Raw genomic sequence first — 20,882 nt, 5'->3', positions numbered from 1 at the left:
CAGAGTACCCGAGTACCTGTCATCTGAGTACCTGATGACAGGTACTCGGGTACTTTGATGGGCTAGTGACAGGTGCTCTTTATTGGGGGGGGCAATCAGTGTGGTTGGGGTGCACTGTACTTGGTAACTAGCTGTTACCACAATCTCCTCCTCACACAGGATCAGTGTGTGAGGAGGAGAACACGGTGACAGCTAGTTACCGTGATCTCTGTTGACATTTGTGACCGGCTGTGATTGGACACAGCCGGTCACGTGGTAAAGAGCCAATTTCATTGGCTCTTTACCTAGATCGGGGATCGACTCTGTCCGAGGGACGAGCCTCGTCCCCGATCGCTGCTCTGCGCGCCCCCGGGGGCGCGCATTGCAGAGAGAACGAGCGGCTCGTGCTGGAGCCGCTCATGTGATCGGCTGTGATTGACACAGCCGATCACATGGTAAACAGCCAATTTCTATTGGCTGTTTACCTTGATCAGTGATGGGCTATGTCCGAGGGACGAGCCTCATCCCTGATCGCGCCGCTGCGCGCCGCCGGGGGCGCGCAGTAGCAGCTAGAACGGGCCGACGTCATATGACGGCGGCCCGGATCTAGACAACCACCTTGCCGACGTCATTTTACATGACTCGGTAAGGAAGTGGTTAATAGGGTTTCCATTAATTTGCCTACTATTGATGTCAGATTCACTGGTCTATAGTTGCTTGATTCCTCCCTACTACCTTTCTTGTGAATGGGCACGACATTTGCCAATTTCCAATCTTCCGGGATGACTCCTGTTACTAATGATTGGTTAAATAAATCTGTTAATGGTTTTGCCAGCTCACCACTAAGCTCTTTTAATAATTTTGGGTGTATCTCATCAGGACCCTGTGACTTATTTGTCTTCACTTTAGACAGCAATCTTAGAACGTCTTCCTCTGTAAAGACACATGCATCAAACGATTCATTAGTCATCCTTTCAAATGGAGGTCCTTTTCCTTCTTTTTCTTCTGTAAAAACTGAACAGAAGTATTCATTAAGGCAGTCGGCTAGCCCTTTATTCTCTTCTACATACCTTCCGTCTTTTGTTTTTAATTTAGTTATTCCTTGTTTTAATTTTTTTTTTCATTTATATATCTGAAGAATGTCTTATCCCCCTTTTTCATAGACTGAGCTAGTTTTTCTTCTGCCTGCGCTTTAGAAGTTCTTATAACTTGCTTGGCCTCTTTCTGCCTAATCTTGTAGATTTCCTTATCTTCATTACTCTGGGTTTTTTTATAATTACAAAATGCTAGCTTTTTATTTTTAATGATTTGGGCCACTTCTGCTGGGTACCACAGTGGTCTCTTCCTTTTTTTGCTTTTACTGACAAGTCTAATACAATTTTCTGTTGCCTTCAATAATGCACCTTTTAAGTAGTCCCATTTCTCCTGGACTCCATGTAATCCGTTCCAGTCTGATAAGGACTCATTTATGACTAATTTCATTTTTGAAAAGTCTGTTTTTCTAAAATCTAAAACTTTTGTTTTTGTGTGGTGTGACTCTTTCACAGTTCTTATATTAAACCACACTGACTGGTGATCACTAGATCCCAAGGTTTCGCCTACAATGACATCATATACCGAATCCCCATTTGTTAAGTTTGTTAAGTGTTAAGTTTCTGCAAACAGTTGCTACGGGTTACCCAGGGGAATCCCTAAAGTGTAATATCAAGCAGCCCTCTAGGGGGCAGTGCTACAATAGTAAATTATGTTTACTATGCTTCCGTTTGTGAATGAACAGGAAGCCGTTCAGCACAGATCACTTCCTGTTCATTCACTGTCCAGTGCTGCTGAGGTTGCAGAGAAAGGCATGTGTTTTGAGCTTTGGGGTACACCCCTAATGCAATAGGCTGCACACACCTATGATTGAATTGTCAACCCAAAGATGAAATCAATCTAGGTAGATTCTTAACAGGCAGAAAATGGATGCAAATGTTACAGGTTGCTTGAAATGTCCCTGGACTGACCTCACCTTTCTGACCAAAGGTAGCAGCCTACCATACCCTCATGTCAGACCTGACAACCAGACTTCAGCAATCCCCAGATCATACCAATCATCAACAGGGATAGATTACCACACATTTGGAACCCCACCCTAAATCATGGCTGTTCATATCAGTGTACAAGAAACCGGTTATCTTTTGTGTACTTTATCTATGCAAAAATGTGTCCATAAATATTTCACATTCTATATAATTGTTGTGTAACTAATTTTAATGTTACATTTGTTTTATATACAACAACCTGTAATTGAGCATAGGCTCAGATATATATATTGTCATCTCAGACAGGACATGTATAAATAGAACTAAAATGTTCAAAAATATGCAAATTCTAACTCTAAAGCTGAAGTTCATATTTTGCCTTCCCGAGTTTCTTCATTCTTCCCTCATCAACATTCTGCTCACATTTTCAAATAAAACCTTTTCATTTTTGATCCAAGAAATCATCATTGGGTCTTAATGTTTCTCTCTGCAATGCAAGCAGAACAAGACTGGTGGGAAAAGCTGTACATAGAATCCTGAAAACATCACCCACCCTCGGTGCTTTTCTCAGAAGCCCTCAGCCCTGATGCAAACAGTGGGCTGGCTCTTTGAAACAATCATTCTAATACCATAATGCTGTGCTGCAGAGGCATAGCTTTAAGCTTGTGGGGAGGCCCCAATACAAAAATTGATCTACAGCCCCCTACTACCACCTGCCTCTTCCACCGTGCGCCAAGATACTCCTACCGTGTGCTAAGTTACTTTAAATGGCTAAAGAGTTCTTTAACCACTTGCCGCACGACTATTTATTGCGGCAGTCAGCGGCTCCTGGGAAAACCGACGTAGGGGCGGACTCCCGCTCGTTCACAGGGATCCCCACTCGTGTGAGCGGCAGCTCTGATGTCCACTGGCCACTCGCGATCTCCCGCAGGAGAGGGAGAAAGGCAGACGGCTGATGTAAACACAGCCGTCTGTCATTCTCCCTGATGTAAGTACATAGACTATACGATCCTGCTATGTAGGATCGTATGTCTCTGTGGTTACATCACAAGCCACGCCCCCCCCACAGTTAGAATCACGCCCCTAGGGATACATTTAACCCACTGATCACCAATAAAGTTAACCCCTTCCCTGCCAGTGTCATTTTTACAGTAACAGTGCATATTTATAGCACTGGTTACTATAGTAATGTCACTGGTACTCCCAAAAGTGTCAAAAATGTCAGTTAGGGGTCCGATCTGTCCACCGCAATGTCGCAGTCCCGCAAAAAAAATCGCAGATCGCCGCCATTACTAGTTAAAAAAAAAAACAATAAAAATTACATAAATCTTTTGCGTAGTTAGTAAACGCAATAACTTTTGCGCAAACCAATCAAAATACGCTTATTGCGATTTTTTTTTTTACCAAAAATATGTAGCAGAAATCAAATTGGCCTAAAATGTTAAAAAAAATTGATTTTTATATTTTTTTTGGAGAATTTCATATAAAAAAATGTGAAAAATATTGTTATTTTTTTTAAAATTGTGGCTCTTTTTTTGTTTATAGCGCAAAAAATAAAAATCGCACAGGTGATCAAATACCACCAAAAGAAAGCTCTGTTTGTGGGAAAAAAAGGACATCAATTTAATGTGGGTACAGAGTCGCACAACCGCGCAATTGTGCGTTAAAGTCACGCAGTGCCGAATCGCAAAATAGGGTCTGGTCTTTGAGCAGCCAAATCGTCTGGGACATAAGTGGTTAAGATTTTCTTATTTATTGAGAGGGTAATTCAAACATTTTTGGAGAAACTGTGCACATTTTGACATACCTCCTTGAATTTTTTTGAATACTCTGGAGCAGGGGTAGGCACTCTTTGAGAGGTGAAGATTTATCTGAACAACATAAAAAAAGATAAAAGATCACGGTTCGGTGCCCTTTTTTTTTTTTTTTTAGTATTAAATTAGCAAGGTCTATCTTAATAGTTAGGAAAACTTAAAAAAATATCTTTAAAGAAATGTTACTGTAAAAATATAAATTTAGTCTGCGTTACAAGTGGACAGTGTTAGTCTGTAGAGCAGTGGACGCTGTCAGTAGAGCAGTGGATGGGTGTGTGGACAGTAGGGCAGTGGACAGTGTCAGTCAGTAGTGCAGTGGATAGTGTCAGTTATTTTATTTTATGTTTATTATTTGTTACCATTTTATTTTATTTTAACATTTTTATTTTGTATTATTTAGCAGCCCTGTTGAGCTAAAATATCAGGGGTCTAAACGGACCCCTGGAGTCTCACTTTTGAAACTGAGTGTTCAAAATGTCCAACAATTTGTATAAATAAATGTGTCTAATTACTTTCAAATAATGAAAAAATTGTAAAAATATGGTGAAAAATAATAACGTGAAAAAATGTATATAATAAAATACCCAGGGTCTTCATTCTTCATGCGCAGTGCGTATCCTTCACCAGATAGAGTAACAAAACAGCACACTCCTCACACTCCAACCCAAATAAATCTCATCTCCCCCTTGGTTTCCAATAGACCAGTCCACTACCCAAAGCACTCCTCCAATTCCGCTCACATGTTATATAAGGCAAAAGGGCATAGGCATAGTGTACTCATTTTATTGCCGGGTATTTTAATAAAGAAATTAAACAGACTCTTACAAAATAACAAAATCAATAGCGCTAAAAGAATCCCTCCAGCTGGCTTACTACCATGTATGGTGTGATCCCGGTGTGTCACATTTGCAACCCCTATGACCTCTATAGCTATGCCTCTGCTGTGGTGGGTGGATACTAGTCTAAGTTTTTGGGAGTTCTAAGCAGACTGCATGCACCTCCCCCAAGGTGATGCCCACATGTGATGCGAGCCTCCATGATTAAAAGAACTAAAATCCAATGAAAAAAATGAGTGAGACAGTGAGGCTGGGGAGGAAAGTTCTAGATGAAGCTGAATGTCCTCCAGCAAGGAAATGAGGTGGACTCTTATCTAACTTGCTGCAGCTGCCAAAGCACATTGGGAGAACTCATATTTTTCTAGAATTGTATTTGCATGAGGGCTCATTCATACAGTTGTCCCCTCTAGAACTGTATTTGCATAAGGGCTCATTCATACAGTTGTCCCTGTGTACCTGTCAAACTTGGTTGTGTGGGTGAGTCCATACAGCCACTGCATACTGATTCACTTTATATGAGCTGCCTGCATGGAGCTCAGCACTAGCAAAATGGGGCAGAGTCTCTGTGTTTTCTGTGCACTCAGCTGCTTACATATACCCAGTGAAGTGACTAGCCTCAGGTGATACACAGAGATGAAAAAAAATCCTCCTACATAAGTGGTATCTATTTATCTGCAGCCCTCTCTCCTATACAACCTTCTAAAACACTCAGATCAAAGGCTACTTCTCAGCTCCAGCAGGCAGGGGACGGGGGTTCTGACATCACACACTGCATAGCATAGGGCAAGGAACTAAGTATAATGTGAGGCCTGAGTAGCGTAGCTGATTCTAGCAAGACTCTTATCTTTCTAGTGTCTAGGATAAAGTTCCCATATTTCCTAGCATTCAGTGTAGCTCAGACTTCTGAAGGAGCTGCTTAGATGTTGAGTCCTTCTGCTCATCCCCCCAGTGGTGACCCAACCTAAACTGAACCCAACACTCACTGACAAACCAGTAGCAATGCAGAAGGGTTTTATTAGATCCAGGACAAGCCCTGAAATAGAACAGTGTTAATACAGATCTTATCACAGTATGATTAATCCCTTTTTCAAGTACAAACATAGCAAACAGCAAAGTAACTCAAATCAATTTTGTTCCCTCAAATAGCCTGTGGAAGGCCCTTCCAGTCAGAAAACACTAGGTTAAATAAAGGTAGCTACTTAATTAACCTAAACAGTAACAACAGAATCAATGAAAATCCCCACATTAACAAAGAACACCATTCGCAAGGTTGCTTGTCTAAAAGTTCTTTGTACCAACCTACACCACTAGCCAGTTGGAAAACAGATAAAAAGTCTGCTGCCAGTAGGGCCATTATACTCCTATTGATGCGGTCACTCTCAAAGTGAGAGTATTTGTATTCCACAGGGGAACGCTTCCAAAGTAGGCATATACTCCTGGTGGCAGCAAAGTTCAGCAACAGTAAGCAAGCTTAGTACAATTACAGTACAGGTGGCCAAAAGGCCTGTTACCCCTGATGCCGTGTCTTCCCTGGGCAAGAGGTCAGGCCACACTTTGGGGCTTCCCTTCAAACCAATGCCTGTTACTCATGCCAACATTTATCCTTAGGTTCGGCACCCTTTTTCCTCCCTCTATAAAGCTCACAGTCCACATCCCTGGCAGGCCCCTTGGGGTTCTTTCTTCTCTTTCTGCTCTGGTCTCTATATTTTGTACACTGCAGCTCTCTTTGGATTCTGAGTCTCTGTTCCTATGTCACTCTGCATCTCTCCTTCACAGACAGCTCATTTTAGTCTCCACTCTCTGAGTGACCCTCTCTCCCAGTCAGAAGCACAAACTTTCTTCTTTCTTCCTCTGTGCATCAGAAAGCAGGGTTAAATCCTGGGTGCAGCTGTGGCCAGTCCTGCTTCCCTTCCCTCTCCTGGTTGCCTGTCAGTCAATGGCCAAAAAGCAAAGGAATCCTGCAGTAAAGCCATGATGACACCTGGGCTGTGTTAATCCTAATTATAGGGGCTGTTAGCCAGGGCTACTTCAGCATGGTTTCTGCCCTTTCAAATGTAGTGCTACCCCCTAGAAGGCTGCTAGGTTTTTGGGTCCCCCTGTTCCTGCACAGCCAGGCAACATGCATTTTCCGACTTCCACACATAGGCAGTAACCAGACCATAGGCTTGTTTTTGTTGTTTTATTGAGGGAAAAACAAGTTAGATGGGGAGGAGGGATAATGGCATGCCCAACTAGAACTTGGTAGAACAATCTGAGGACATACTTCTTTCTCTATGTACACAAAATGGTATCCTGGACTGCACCCCCACAGTGATATCAGCCCCGGTTCACACTGATGCGAGTGCGGGGTTCGCATGTAATGTCGGAGCGCACTGCTCCTTCATTACATGCGATCGGCTGTGCGGTGCGAGTTTAGCCATACACTTTGTATGGCTAAATTCGCACCCGCACCCGCAGCAAACTCGCACAGGACCCTTTTTGGCAGCCGCATCAGGATCGGATCGCACAGCGGTTCACACTTGTGCGATCCGATCCTGTGCGAACTGCAAGATCGCACTGCGATATGCGATTAAACTGGGGGTGTCGTTAAGATTACATTGACACCCCCAGCGTATCGCATATGGCAGTGTGAACTGCCGGGGGTGCGTGTGCGATGCGGGAACAGGCTGCGGATTCGCAGCCTTCCCACATCGCATAAGGCTCCTTTCACACGGCCGCTCCGCTGCTTTCCGTGTGTCCGCAAATCATCCTATTTTTTTGTGGATGATTTGCGGACATCAATGTAAGTGAATTGCACTGTGGATGTCAGCGGAATACCATCCGCTGACATCCGATTTTCCTCCTTTCAGTTCTGTTCCGTTTTTTGGAACGGAACAGAACCCCATTTTTCCATCCATGTAAAAAACGGAAAGGAAGGAAAATCGGATGTCAGCGGTGTCATCCGCTGACATCCGCAATGCCATATACTTACATTATGTCCGCATATCATCCGCAAACGGATGGGATGATATGCGGGCATACGGAGCGGATGACACAAATGTCATCCGCTCCGTGGAAAAAAAAAAAAAAAGTCCCGCAGCGGACTACAGCAGCGGAGCGGCCGTCTGAAAGGAGCCTAAGTGTGAACCGGACCTCAGTCTCTAATGTGTATAAGTGTATAATAATTGGTTTGTGTGAAAGGTATAACGTTTACAAACAAATTGTTTATATATAGGAGTTTTTATTTATTTAAAATTTTCATACTAGTAATGGCAGCGATCAGCGATTTATAGTGGGTCTGCGATAGTGTCAGATTGCCAGTTGCACTAACTGACACTTTGTGGGAACTTATCAACTGCCACTGACATCTCCAGTGACACTAATACAGTAATCAGTGCTAATAATATACACTGTCACCGTACTAATGGCACTGCCTTGTAATGGGTTAGCATCTTGGGGCAATCAAGGGGTTAACTGTGTGCCTAATAATGTGTAATGTATGTAAAATGTGCTGTTTATTACAACAGATTGATGTGTTTCTTTTCCCTGATTTGCAGAGAAAAGAAACAAAGCAATCATTCCCTCTGTTCAGAGCCCTGTGTTGTTTGTCAACACAGAGCTCTGGACTGTGATTTGACACAGGTCGCGGCCATAAGTCATTGGCTGAGATCTGCTGACAAACTCCTGCTGTGTCAAATCACAGGGTAGCTGACAGGCGGGGGCACATGCTTGCGCTGGAAACCCGGAAACAGGCAGCGACGTACATGTACGTTGCTGTGCCTGTAGGAGCTGCCAGATTGCAGTATATGTACAGAGGCAGGTCAGCAAGTTGTTAAAAGCACATTTACTAAACATAGCTCTTTGCTTTACGAAGCTGTTTGGTTCTTCACTAATAGAGTGCTATTAAAATTAACAGAGCATTAGTTAAAAAAAATAAAGGCCAACCTAGTAATGTGACCCGTCAATCTTGTGACTGTCTTTCCTCCAATTATGGACCTTTCTCTGAGTTGAGCAGAAAGAATTCTGTAGGATAGCGCAGGCTCCATACTTTTTATAAAAAGGCTGCAATATACAGTCGTGGCATGGAGTAGTAAAACTGTGGAGTCGCAGGTGTGCGTATAAGGGCTAAAACAAAATCAGTGATAAAGTCTTTGAATAAATGGACTCAGGTCATTGATGAGGTGTGCACAATCTTAATTGATAGTGTGAGACTCTCACACTATCACTATATTAAAGGATAACAGCCCAAAAACAGCTGGAAAAAAACAATATAGCAAAACCCAAGCTACTGAAATGATAAAAAATAGTGTGTAAAGGGTTGCACTGTGGGGCTAATAATAGGCAAATGAATGTGAATTGATTAAATCTTCAATAGCTGTTACTCAAATGATAATTTATATCAATGGTGAAATAAAATACAAATGAATGCAAATAATAACATGCAAATTGATCATTTATGATGATGTGTCCTTCACCATGTGAAAAACATATGTGATTAGGAACGTGAATTAAAACTGGTAATGAAAGTAATAATAATAATGTGCAATTAACAAGTGACTTGAAATAGAAATAATAAATCTTCAGTGTAATCAAAGCGGTGACTACAACCCAAAATAATGTGAATCTTCAGTGCAGCTAACACCTCTGTGAGCCCAGGCCGCTCACCTTACTGCTGTAAGGTAACAGCGCTAAATTAAATCTTTCTTAGCTATTCATTCGTTCCCATCCTATCTAAGGTTAAAACCATGTCCTCTATATTCCTCTTCCTCTGGTTTCTAGTTCCCTCCATATTAGATATGAGCAAAAAGATAAAGTTCCATAGCGTAATCGCATTTGATTTTTTATTGTATAAAAAATGACAACAGGGTACTCCCTTTTAAAAAGCATTCAAGTGTAATACATCCACAAGCGCCAAGCTCGTTCACACGTCTCTTCCGGTATGCCGATGCCCTATGCGTTACGTCACAACTCGTGACTTCATCAGGTGGGACCAGGGGATGTGTGTGCAAGGTTTAAATAGGGTTCCAATTGTCTCTAATAAAGCGGCCATTTTGCTGTAGTCCTTAGCGAATATACAATGATACCACTAGTGTCTATGATACAATTTACTGAGGCCATTATGTGTAAGACCAAGTGGCAGTGATATCCCTTATTGCCAATTAGCTAACTGGAAAATAGTTATATATACCTCTAAGGCCTACAGGTGCCTCTAAGTGGGTATTGGTAGATACCTCAAAAGCTATAGACCCTAATCCAGATTATGAATGTAGGTACTGATTGGTACAATTACTTACTATTAACGGAAAACGCCTATCACCCAATCCATCATAGGGAAATAAGTGCAATATGTATTCTTGCCTGAGTAAAAAAAGAGATGAACATGTTAGCAATCAGCGGTCATAAATGGTAGATACCTCTAATTCCTCATTGAGCCCTCCAGGTGAGAGTGTGTCAAGGGAATAAATCTAGAATGTCTCGCGTTTGCAAAGTTTGCGAAATCTCTCATCTTTCTGAGAGATTTTTTGGTATTTGTTCAATGATCCAAACTTATAAATCCGTGGTGGATTATTGTGGTGTTTAGCAAAGTGGCGGAATGCTGTGTTTGTCTTTGCCTTCCTCCTATGCTCACCAAATCCTTGTCTATGTGGGCGAATGGTCTGCCCTACATAGAGTAAGTGACAGGGACAACTAAGAAAATACACCACGTAATCAGAGGAACACTTTTAAAAGTCATCCAGTGTGTTTTTCGTTTTGTAGAAAATTGTTCTTTACCATGCTAGATGAATGCGCAGGTCTTGCAAAGGGTTTTTTTTTATACTGAAACATGCCTAGCAATGGTATAAGGCAATGCCTGGGAGATGAAATGTGAGTGCGGGAAATCTGATTACGTGGTGTATCAAGCTAGCTTCGGGTCACTGGCTCTACATGTGCCTTTTTACCTCATGCTATATGTGTGTTTTATCTCATTTGTTTAATAAAATAAGCATAACAGTCTGCACTCAGAGGCGCCTGGCTCACCTTTGTCCTAAACTAGCAATATGCTCTGTGAGTTTCGGTGTGTTTTATTTTTACTGTAAAAGCAAGTATGCTAATTAGGCTTAGTTTTGCAGAGATTTTTTAATATATAATAAACACTTAAAGTCAGAAAACATAGGGCTGTTTGCTTTTTTATACTAGTTTGTTTGTTTTTGAGATAAAGTGGAGAAAGGTGGGGGAAAGTCACACAGTTTCACTTGCGTGGAAAAAGCAAAATACAGCAGACCTAGGTGAAAAGCACAAGATTCTGCAATCTGTCACATGGGCTATACCACAAACCAACCACAAAGCATACTTCGGCATGTCTTGTAAAAGATTAGATATCAAAGAAAACAACTTCAATGTAAAGTCATTAATCAAGAGTACATCAGTTTTGCAAACTATTACCAGAATATTAACACGAAAAGTGCCATTAACTCTAAAGTACACGGAATCATTTAACCCGTTAGCTTCCATAGCCCTTTTTGCGTACTTGTTTGAACACAAAAGATTATATATTTTCTGAAAGCAGACACCCTAGAGCAGTGGCCTTCAAACTCTTGCCCGGGGCAGGATACCGCCCTTTGCTTGCTTTTATCTGGCCCTTGGGGGACTATTCTCCCCACTCTCAGCAACAGTGGAGCATAGTTCCTCCCACTAAGATGGATAACTGGGCACTAGTCTGCCCACTGACACCGACAATGGGGCACTATTCCTCCCACTGACACCAATGATGGGGCACTATTTCTCCTAGTGACCCCCCTAATACCAAAGAGGGGACACTGTTTACTTCCAGTGACACTATGACATTATCTACTTCTCTGGCCACAGTCCAGCCCCCGTAAAGTTTGAAGGACAGTAAACTGGCCCTTTGTTTAGAAAGTTTTAGAGACCCCTGTCCTACAGAATAAAATAGTGGTAGTATCAATCTTAGCGCAATGGCTTATGAAACATAAAACTTTAGTAAAAAATACACTAAAGTTAATTTCATGGAATATCTTCAGCAAAAGTGTGCCCCAAGTTAACAGATACCCAACACGTCAAGTCTTAAAATTGCATGCACCCATAAACGGTGACAAACTTCAGTACCCTGTATTTTCCAGGGTATGCTTTGAAAGCCCCTACAGGTCATCAGTTTAGAATTAACCATGAATATTAGGCCTAGAATTATTGCTCTCACTCTGACGTGCATGGAGATATGTATCAGGGGTAGCACAATCAACGTTTTCATGCACCCCCGAATTTACGTTTTGTAAATTCATGTATGTGATTTTGGGGGCTCTAAGTGCTTGGATGTAGCTTTAAGTTTGTACACTTTTTTTTAATTAACTTTTTTTCATCACATAGTGATTCATGTGATGCATTTTTTTGGTGACAGGTTCACTAAAAGACCCTTGATGTCTCACCTGTCCTCCAGTTCAGATCACACTCCATTAGTGACAGCAGGACCCAGAAGTGACACTACATATGTCGCTTCCAGGTTAGTAAAGAGGAGATCAGCGAATGTATGTTTACTGATCTCCCTCCCCTATACCCAGCAGCAACCTGCCATGCCGGTCCCAGGTCCACCAATGGGCATGTTGTGCCCAGGAAACATGGCATTGAGGGGCGGGGGCGGGTGACAAATTCAGGGGTGTGTGGAAGTAATGCAGCAGCTGAATCACAGACACCAGATCGTTTCCATCTGACAGCCCACAGCTTTTCAGATTTACATACACTTATACGATGTTAGCAGTAAAAGAGTTAAACAACATGTGGCAAGGGGTGCCCTAAAGTTGTATGTTGTGTTACAGAACAGTATGGATTTCACAGACCATCTTCAGCAAAAGTGTGCGCTTGGAGTGTCTTTTCTTTTTTTAACAATTAGCTTAACTTACATACAACTGCAGCACCCCTATCTGATTAATTTCAAATTGAAAAAAAAAGGCTTGTTATTTGGAACTTTGAATGTCACTCCCCCCCCCCCCCCCAAAACTAGTAGATAGCAATCGGCTAGTAGTTCCATGTGGCTTTCTATCTTCTTGCTGATTCCAAACTGTCCTGCTGCTGGCCAATTCTATCAAGCTCTCATTTAGAATTAAGAGATCACAGGTGATACAACAGTATACAATTGTTCATCAATGGGACATTTTTAATCAGCGATAATTGGCCAAAGGGTACAGGCAAGTGTGTACTACAAGAAACCACAGATGACACAGCAGTGTAAAATTGGCCAGCAGCAGGACAATTTTAAATAGCAAGGCTAGGAGTAAATTTACTATAGACAAAGCGCACAGGCTGGGACTTTACTGCAAGAATAAAAATACTGCAAAGGACACAGCAGTGTAAAGTTGACTAGTAGCAAGACAGCTTTATCATGGATAATATGCCAAAATGTACTAGAGATAAAGAGTAATGTCAGGTGTTTTACTACAAGAATTAGGAGGCTGCAGATGATACTGCAGTGCTTAGCTGGCCAGCAGCAGGATCATTTCGATCATGGATAATAGACCTAACTGGTGTATGCCTAACTTTTATTGTATCTATGGGGACAAGGGGTTGCAGTAAATGTGAGTGATATAATGTGCTGGATTATTATTATTATACAGGATGTATATAGCTCCAAAAGCGCTTTACAATATAAAGTGGAACAGTACAATTATAGTACAGTTCAATACAGAAGAAAAAGGAGGGCCCTGCTCATGGAGCTTACAATCTAAAGGGAGGAGAAGGTGGTGCAAAAGGTTATAGCTGCAGGTTAATATCTGATGGCTGTGCCTCAAGTACAGTTCTTAGGTGTAATTGGGGTACACCTCTCTGAATAAATTCAATTTCAAGGTTGGCCTAAAAACGGACAAGCTAGGAGCTGACTGGACATACTAGGGCAGGGAGTTCCATAGCATGGGAGAGGTTTTGGAGAAGTCCTGGAGGCAAACATAGGAGAAGGTAACAAGGGAGCTAGAGAGCAGAAGGTCTTGGGAGGAGCGGAGAGGATGATTTGAGCGATATTTGCAGATGAGATTGGTGATGTAGCTGGGGGGCAATGTTGTGGACGGCCTTGTATGTTGTGGTCATAATTTTGAATGTTATACAATGGGGCAGGGAAGGTAGGTAAAGGTAGGATAGGTGGCAAGATTCAGCCAGTGATTGGATGTGGGGGCTGAAGGAGAGGTCAGAGTCTAGGATTACACCTAGCACCCTGGCATGTGTGAAAGGACCAATGGTTGAGTCGTTGCTCTCAATGGTAAAGTCACAGACAGGAATTTGGGAGGAGGAAAGTTTACAAGCTCAATTTTAGAAAGATTGAGTTTGAGGAAGTGGTGTGACATCCATGCTGATATGTCGCTCGGTAGGTTTGTGATACGTGAGGAGATTGAGGGGATGAGTTGGAGTCCAGAGATAGATCTGGGTGCCGTCAGCATAGAGATGGTATTGGAAGCCATGGGAAGTTATCAACTGGCCCAGGTATAGAGTGAGAATAGGAGGGGCCCAAGGATGGAGTCTCGGGGTATCCCAACAGAAAGAGGAAGAGGAGTGGAGAAAATGGTGTTGTATGTGACACTGAAAGTGCGCTGAGATAAGTAGGAGGAGTACTAGAAAAGAGCAGAGTCACAGAGGCCAAGGGAGTGGAGTTTGTTGAGGAGGAGTAGGTGATCAACTGTGTCAAAGGCAGCAAAAATGGTCCAAGAGTATGAGTATGGAGTACTGATCGTTGATTTTAGCAGTTAGTAGGTAATTGGTGAGTTTTAGTAGGGCAGTTCCAGTGGAATGTTGTGGGCAGAAGCCTGGACTGTAAGGAATCAAGAAGGTTGTTGCCAGTGGGGTAGCAACTCATATGGTTGTGGACAAGGTGTTCAAGAAGCTTGGAGGCAAACAGGAGCAGAGAGATGGGTCTTAAGTTATTCAAACAGTTGGGGCCCAGTGAGGGTTTTTTAAGTATAGGGGTAACCAGTGCATATTTGAGTGGGAGTGGGAGTGGGAGGGAAAGGTGTTGGTGGAGAGGGAGAGGTTGAAGGTGTGGGTTAGGTAGCTGAGAATAGATCAAAGGTGGTCGAAGTAATTGTGAATGGACATCACGAATTGTGTCAATTTTGTCTTTGAAATGAACGGCAATCTCCTGGGCAGTAAGCAAGTTGGTGGGTGGAGGCAGCGGGGGGGGGGGGGGGGGGTGAAGTAAAGAATTAAGGGTAGCAAGGAGTTAACAAGGATTGGATGAGAGGGTTTTGATGAAAGTGGTGTGGTAGGTTTTTTTAATAGTTAGGAGGAAGGAGTTTTATTTGAGAAGGGCAGATTTGTAGAGGGTTAAGTCTTGCAGGGATTTCGTTTTAAGCCATGCTCGCTCAAGAGCTGTGTCTCTTAAGACTTCTGGTGTCGCCTGTTTGCCAGGGTTGTGATGGGTGAGACCTGGTCCTGCGTATATAGAGAGGAATGAGTGTGTCCAGGGAGGATGACTGTTGTGGATGGAAGTATGTTATAGACGGAAGTGACCAGGTTTGTGCAGGAGAGGGGTGCGATTTTATCATAAAGGCAGTCAGTAGCAGAATGAAGGGAAAGGTTGAGGTGGTAAAGGTTCCTGCAGGTAAAGGTTTGCAGGTTGTCGGCATGGGAGGTAGTAAACAGGAAGAGTGTAAAACTAATAAGGTTTTGATTGGAGAGAGGAAAAGAGGTGTTAGAGAGGTTGCAGGGAGTTCAGAGGTGGGAAAATACGAGGTTGAGAGTGTTGCCATTGGAGTGAGTGGTAGTTTGTGTCCATTGTGTTAGGATAAAAGAGGAGGTTAAGTTGAGTAGTTGAGAAGTGGCTGAGGTGTTAACATTGATTAAAATGTTAAAGTCACCGAAAATGATGGCGGATACTTCAGAGTAGAGAAAGTAGGGTATCCATGCGGAGGAGTCATTAAGAAAGGATGATACTGAGATGGGAAGCCATTGCTAGCATATGAACATGTGTTCGCAACATCTGCCAACCTTCTCTCTCTCTCCCAGTCTAAGCTCTGCTATACAGATAATGCAAGAAGCTAATACCAGCTCATATGCAGGTACTTACACTGCGTGTATTTAAAAAAAAAAAATTGCAATGATGTATTAATAAGTACAAAGCTGTATTAGTTTGTGCTAACATTTGCTCTTCAGTGATATCATTATAATTGCCAAGCTAAAGTAAGAATTGTATTGTTTTGTTATTTATTTTATTTTTCCTGAACTTCAATATCTGCCTGAAGTTCAGCTTTAACGTATTTATAAACCTAACTAAATGACATTTAGTATGCTAAAACACTGTGCATACAATTACCATTTTTGTTGAGTAACATCATTTTTTCAGTTTTGTTTATCCTTTGTTGCATATTAGCACTGCTGATCTCCTGCAATTTCTTTGCAGCCCATTCTTATCTACATTTATGCACTTGAGCAATGGCTGCATTGCATTTATCAGTGCAAGTTTCCTGATGGTGACAACAGTGGAACATACATTCTGAGAATATCACTCGTGGTCCTTATAAAAAAACAAATGTGACTGGGTGACATCCACAAGTACAGTTGATAGACAGGTACAGAGGATGGTCACCCTTTAACAGCAAGTACCTGAACAAGAACCTTCATGGAGGGATCAAAAGTTATTTTAATAGACCAACTCTCTATATAAAAGTCCAACCTGTTACCTTGCAATTTTGTAACAATTTCTGAGTTATGTTTCTTGTTTTTTTTTTTTTGTAAGTTTTGTCCCATAAATAAATATTTAAAAAAAAATGTTTAACAAAGAGTGAAAATGATAAAATATTGAAAAGGATTTTTGAAATGACATTATGAGAATTCAGTAATTGGGTTTACTTATACTTTAACCACTTCTGGACCGCCCGCCACCGTTTTATGCCAGTACTTTGACGCAAAATACAGATGTTATGGCAGCAGATAGCTGCCATAACCCCCAGTATTTTTTTACTCGGCTGGCGGTCCTCTTTCACATAAAAGTGGTTCCAGCAGGGGATTCACCGATGGCTCACTTTTATGGGCAGCGGGAGAGATGAACACCCCCATCCCGGAGCCGTCGGTAATGGGGAAAACTATCAGATCCTACAATGTCCCAGGCAGGAAATCGAGTGAGGGCAAGATGGCCCCTACTCGACTCTTTGGCCTTGGAGGGCTGGAGTGACGTCATACGGCACATCCTCCCAACGGCCTTAAAGGGCCCATTTTTTTTTTGTTGGAAAAAAATTACTTTTTTTTTTTGCTTTGAAGGGTAGATGTGAGATCTGAGGTCTTTTTGACCCCAGATCTCACATTAAAGAGGACCTGTCCTGCTTATTTCTATTACAAGGGATGTTTACATTCCTTGTAATAATAATAAAAGTAATCAAAAAATTATTTTTTTAAAGGGACAGTGTAAATATAAAAAATAAAAGGTAAAAAATAAAAAAATAATAATAAAAAAAAAAAAAAAATTGAGGTATCGCTGCAAACGTTAGAGCGAGAGCAATAATTCTAGCCCTAGATCTCCTATGTAACTCTAAACAGGTAACCTGTAGAAATTGTTAAAGCATCGCCTGGAGATTTTAATTATCAATGTTTGTCGCCACTCGCCATTCCACGAGCGTGCGCAATTTTGAAGTATGACATGTTGGGTATCTATTTACTTGGCGTAACATTATCTTTCACATTATAGAAAAAAATGGGCTAACGTTACTGTTTTCTTATTTTCTAATTCAAAAAAGTGTATTTTTTTGTTTGTAAGACAGCTGTTTTCAGAAAAAAATACTGATTTTAACTTGTAAACAACAAGTTTCAGAACTATTCAAGAGAAAACAGATTGTGCGGGACCCGGGTGTAGGGGTCCGGCACCAAAACTGTGTTTTCAAATAGGGGAAAAGAAAAAAGGGGGGAAGAGTAAGAAGAAAAGAAAAAAAAGGGGTAGAAGGGAGAAAAAGAAAAAGGAAAAAGAGAGTGAAAAACAGAGAAAAAAGAGGGGGAAGAAAGAAGGGGAAGAGGAATGCGGAGAAAGGGGTGAGGGTGGGAACAGGATGGGGAGGGAGAGGGGAGGAAAAAAGGGGGGAGGGGAAAGGACAGGAGAGATGGGGAAAGGGATTAAAAAAAGGGGGAGGAAAGAGAGAAGATGGTGGAGGGCTAGTGGGATTTTGAACGGTACTGTAGCTATTGATGGAAAACCACCGTGTATAAAAATATACAAATTTTATTATTATATTAAAAACAATACATACTAAGACAAAGCATAGACATAGGACATAAAAATGCAGAGCAATGTGTCAGATACATGCAGATATATTCTTATAGGCAATTACAGTATATCATACAAAAACCGGTGATTCCAGAACAAAGCACCCGGTATCAACCCAACATGTTTCGCGGTTTCAGAGATCCGCTTCTTCAGGGGCATATTGATTATATAATAATTGAATTTGCCTTAGAGTTCCTGTATAATAGAGAATATATATTAGGAATGGTATAATCAACATTACTGTACAAGGGAGTTATTAACATGCACATGCACCAAAAGTGTCTCAAGCCTCCATCACCCCACAACATGCAAAAGTGGCCACCCAGTGAACGCCTCACCCACGGATGTGGAGGGGGTTAAACAGGCAGCGTGCGGTGGACAATCTGATTGTGTGTAAAGCCACATATCAGTAAATACCTGTATATAAAAAAGAATGCTTGCTGCTCAGAGATGCCTTTGAGGCTGTTGGCCAATCAACATAGCACTTCTCTCTGTGAGATATAAAGATGTTATAGTAGGGTATTATATGAGGGAAAAGTGATCCCAATGTGAAAGAGATATTAGGTGCTATGCTGGGATTGAGCTTACCAAATCTAGGGAGTATAGATTGAACTATACATGCGCCAGAGAGGGCTCCAAAGGTAATATCCTCATAGAGTATCCCGAAGCCCTGCATTTAGGAGGGGCCTCCAGAGTTGAAAAAATATCAAGCAAAAAGAGAGATATTGGTTTCCTATGTGGGAACTCTCCTCTATGGTAAGCCACTTTCAAGCGTCTAGATGAAATAAGATAAAGTATGTATGGGTTAAAGAAGGAGTTTGCAAAGTAGCATATAGAGATCACCTCCCTGAATGGAGCTCCATGGTGCTTACCGTGTATGATGTTTGATGGCGTAAACCCCGGCATCTGCAAGGGTAACGCCATCTCGCTGCCTTTTGAGCATCCCCTCAACCCGGCGTGCATGCGCACATCCAGGCGGAAGTGACGTCAGCGCGTCGGGCCAGGTCCCTAACGGCGCATCCCATGTGACAGGGCATGCGCCGTGCTGCGTAGTAGTCAGCTGCAAACACAGCTGTACGCAACCACATGACCGGACATAGGTGGGAACAAGTCCCAGTATGCCAGTCAGTCCAGGGACCACACATCCGTTGGGAGTGCCAGGTAATGCCGCCCCCTACAGTCTGGGCAATGGATAGCAAGAGACCTGTGGATGTGCACAAACTACCCTGCATACAGCTAAAAGGAACTTGATAAGCTCCATGTATATACATTGAAGACATTATGACAAAAAATATACCAATAAGCTATTACATCATGTGTCAGAAATAGGCCTGGTCCTTAAGTGATGAATATACAAACCACAAAAAAAAAATTAAATGTATTAAAGTGAACCTATTCTTTCCATTTTTAAGGTTGATGTTTTACATCAAGGAACTAAATCAAAATTAGTAGAACATGCTTTGTATGACCAGATGTTTAGGCCCAAATCTGGCAAACATTTCTGATGGCAAAATTGGAAACAAATAATTTATGATGGATATTTCTAGATATGTTTCAACCATAAATCTCAATTTGTCATATATAATATAATTATGTATGTATGTATAATAATGTAATTTGTTCTTTAGGGAGAACACTGGATGCTCCATATCCATTGAGCAATGCCCCTTTGTTCTGGGTTTATCCAATGAAGATTCAGAGCTGATTTTACATGAATGTGTACAGCTTACTCAGGATTTGAAGACGAAGGAGAGATACCTTTTCCTCTTCAGTGATATGATTATAATTGCCAAACTGAAGTAAGAATTGCATTCTCTTGTTATTTATTTTTTTATTTTACCTGAACTTCAATATCAGGAGTTTGCTTTATTTTTTTCTTCATGTGCATTCATAATTTACTTCTCACTATTAAATGCTGACCCAAAGCCCAGAAATCAAATGTTTTAGGGTCCATGTGGTAAATAACTGAAAGAGAAAACTAAAAAGTAAAAACAACTATATGGAATAAGACCATCCTTTATTACTTTTAAACACATAAAAAGAAATATGTAAAAAAATATTATTAAACCATGGACAGCAATTAACTAAAATATCAAAATTGAAATGTTGTTACAAATAAAAACAAACACAATTTAACAACCATTGTATATTGAAATACCCAATAATACAGAAATACATCAATCATAAGAAGATAGATCAACTATCTTTTTACAAAATCAGTTTAGACTATGGATATTGCATCATCAAAAAGGATTATGCTGGTTTTGGATGTATGCATCAACCGATTAAAAAAAGTTACCCTCGAAAACGGGCATCTGCCAAGGGTAATGTGAAGACATATACTGTAAGTATTAAACAATGGGACACGGCAGATGTGCCTGCAAAGTACCAAGAAGCGTCCCTATGTGTGGAATTGTTAAACAACCAATTTCTTATAACAATTCCACATATACAAACACTTCTTGGCAGGTATGTGTGCCATGTCCCAGTATATAACACATAAGCCTGGAAATTATCCTTGACAGGGACCCAGTTTTGGGGGTGATTTATTTGACTTCCTATTTTTGTTTATGATTTTGAAGTAATCCTTGTTTGCTTGGCCTAATAGCTTTTTTGAATTGGCTGATGCATACATCCATAACCAGTATACGTCTTTGTGATGATGCAATAGCTACATGAAAACAATGATTGTACTGTTAGTGTGTTAGTGTTAACTGATTTTGTAAAGAGATGATTGGACTATCTAGGAATGATGTATTTCTATATTAATGGGTATTTTATGTAAAATTATAAAATTGTGTTTGATTTCATATATAACAATATTGAAATGTTATGTTTGCTGATTGTGGTTTATGGTTTTATAATATGTTTTTGTATAATTCTTGTGTAGCACTGGCCCCTAGGGAGCTGCTGAGATTGGATTCCCCTGGGTTACCCATAGCAACAGTCTGTTAAACTTATCACTTTAAATCCTCGGCTCAGTCAATGAACAGTCCAGGGGATTTGTTTTTTGTGTTTTATTTGAAATTGG

General features: G+C 41.2%; 1 protein-coding gene across 1 annotated transcript in view; it reads left to right on the top strand.

Annotated features, from left to right (window-relative positions):
- Positions 1-20,882, top strand: part of TAGAP (T cell activation RhoGTPase activating protein) — a 211,710-nt gene that overhangs the window by 118,987 nt on the left and 71,841 nt on the right. The window contains exon 3 of the mRNA XM_082251412.1: positions 19,480-19,650. Coding sequence (XP_082107538.1) covers positions 19,480-19,650 — 171 coding nt within the window. The remainder of the gene's footprint in view (positions 1-19,479; positions 19,651-20,882) is intronic.

The sequence above is a fragment of the Pelophylax lessonae genome (genome assembly GCF_965119305.1).
Source record: "Pelophylax lessonae genome assembly, chromosome: 3".
NCBI classification, from domain to species: Eukaryota; Metazoa; Chordata; class Amphibia; order Anura; family Ranidae; genus Pelophylax; species Pelophylax lessonae.
The sequence above is the reverse complement of the archived record's forward strand: the minus strand, read 5'-3'. Positions and strand labels throughout refer to the sequence as shown.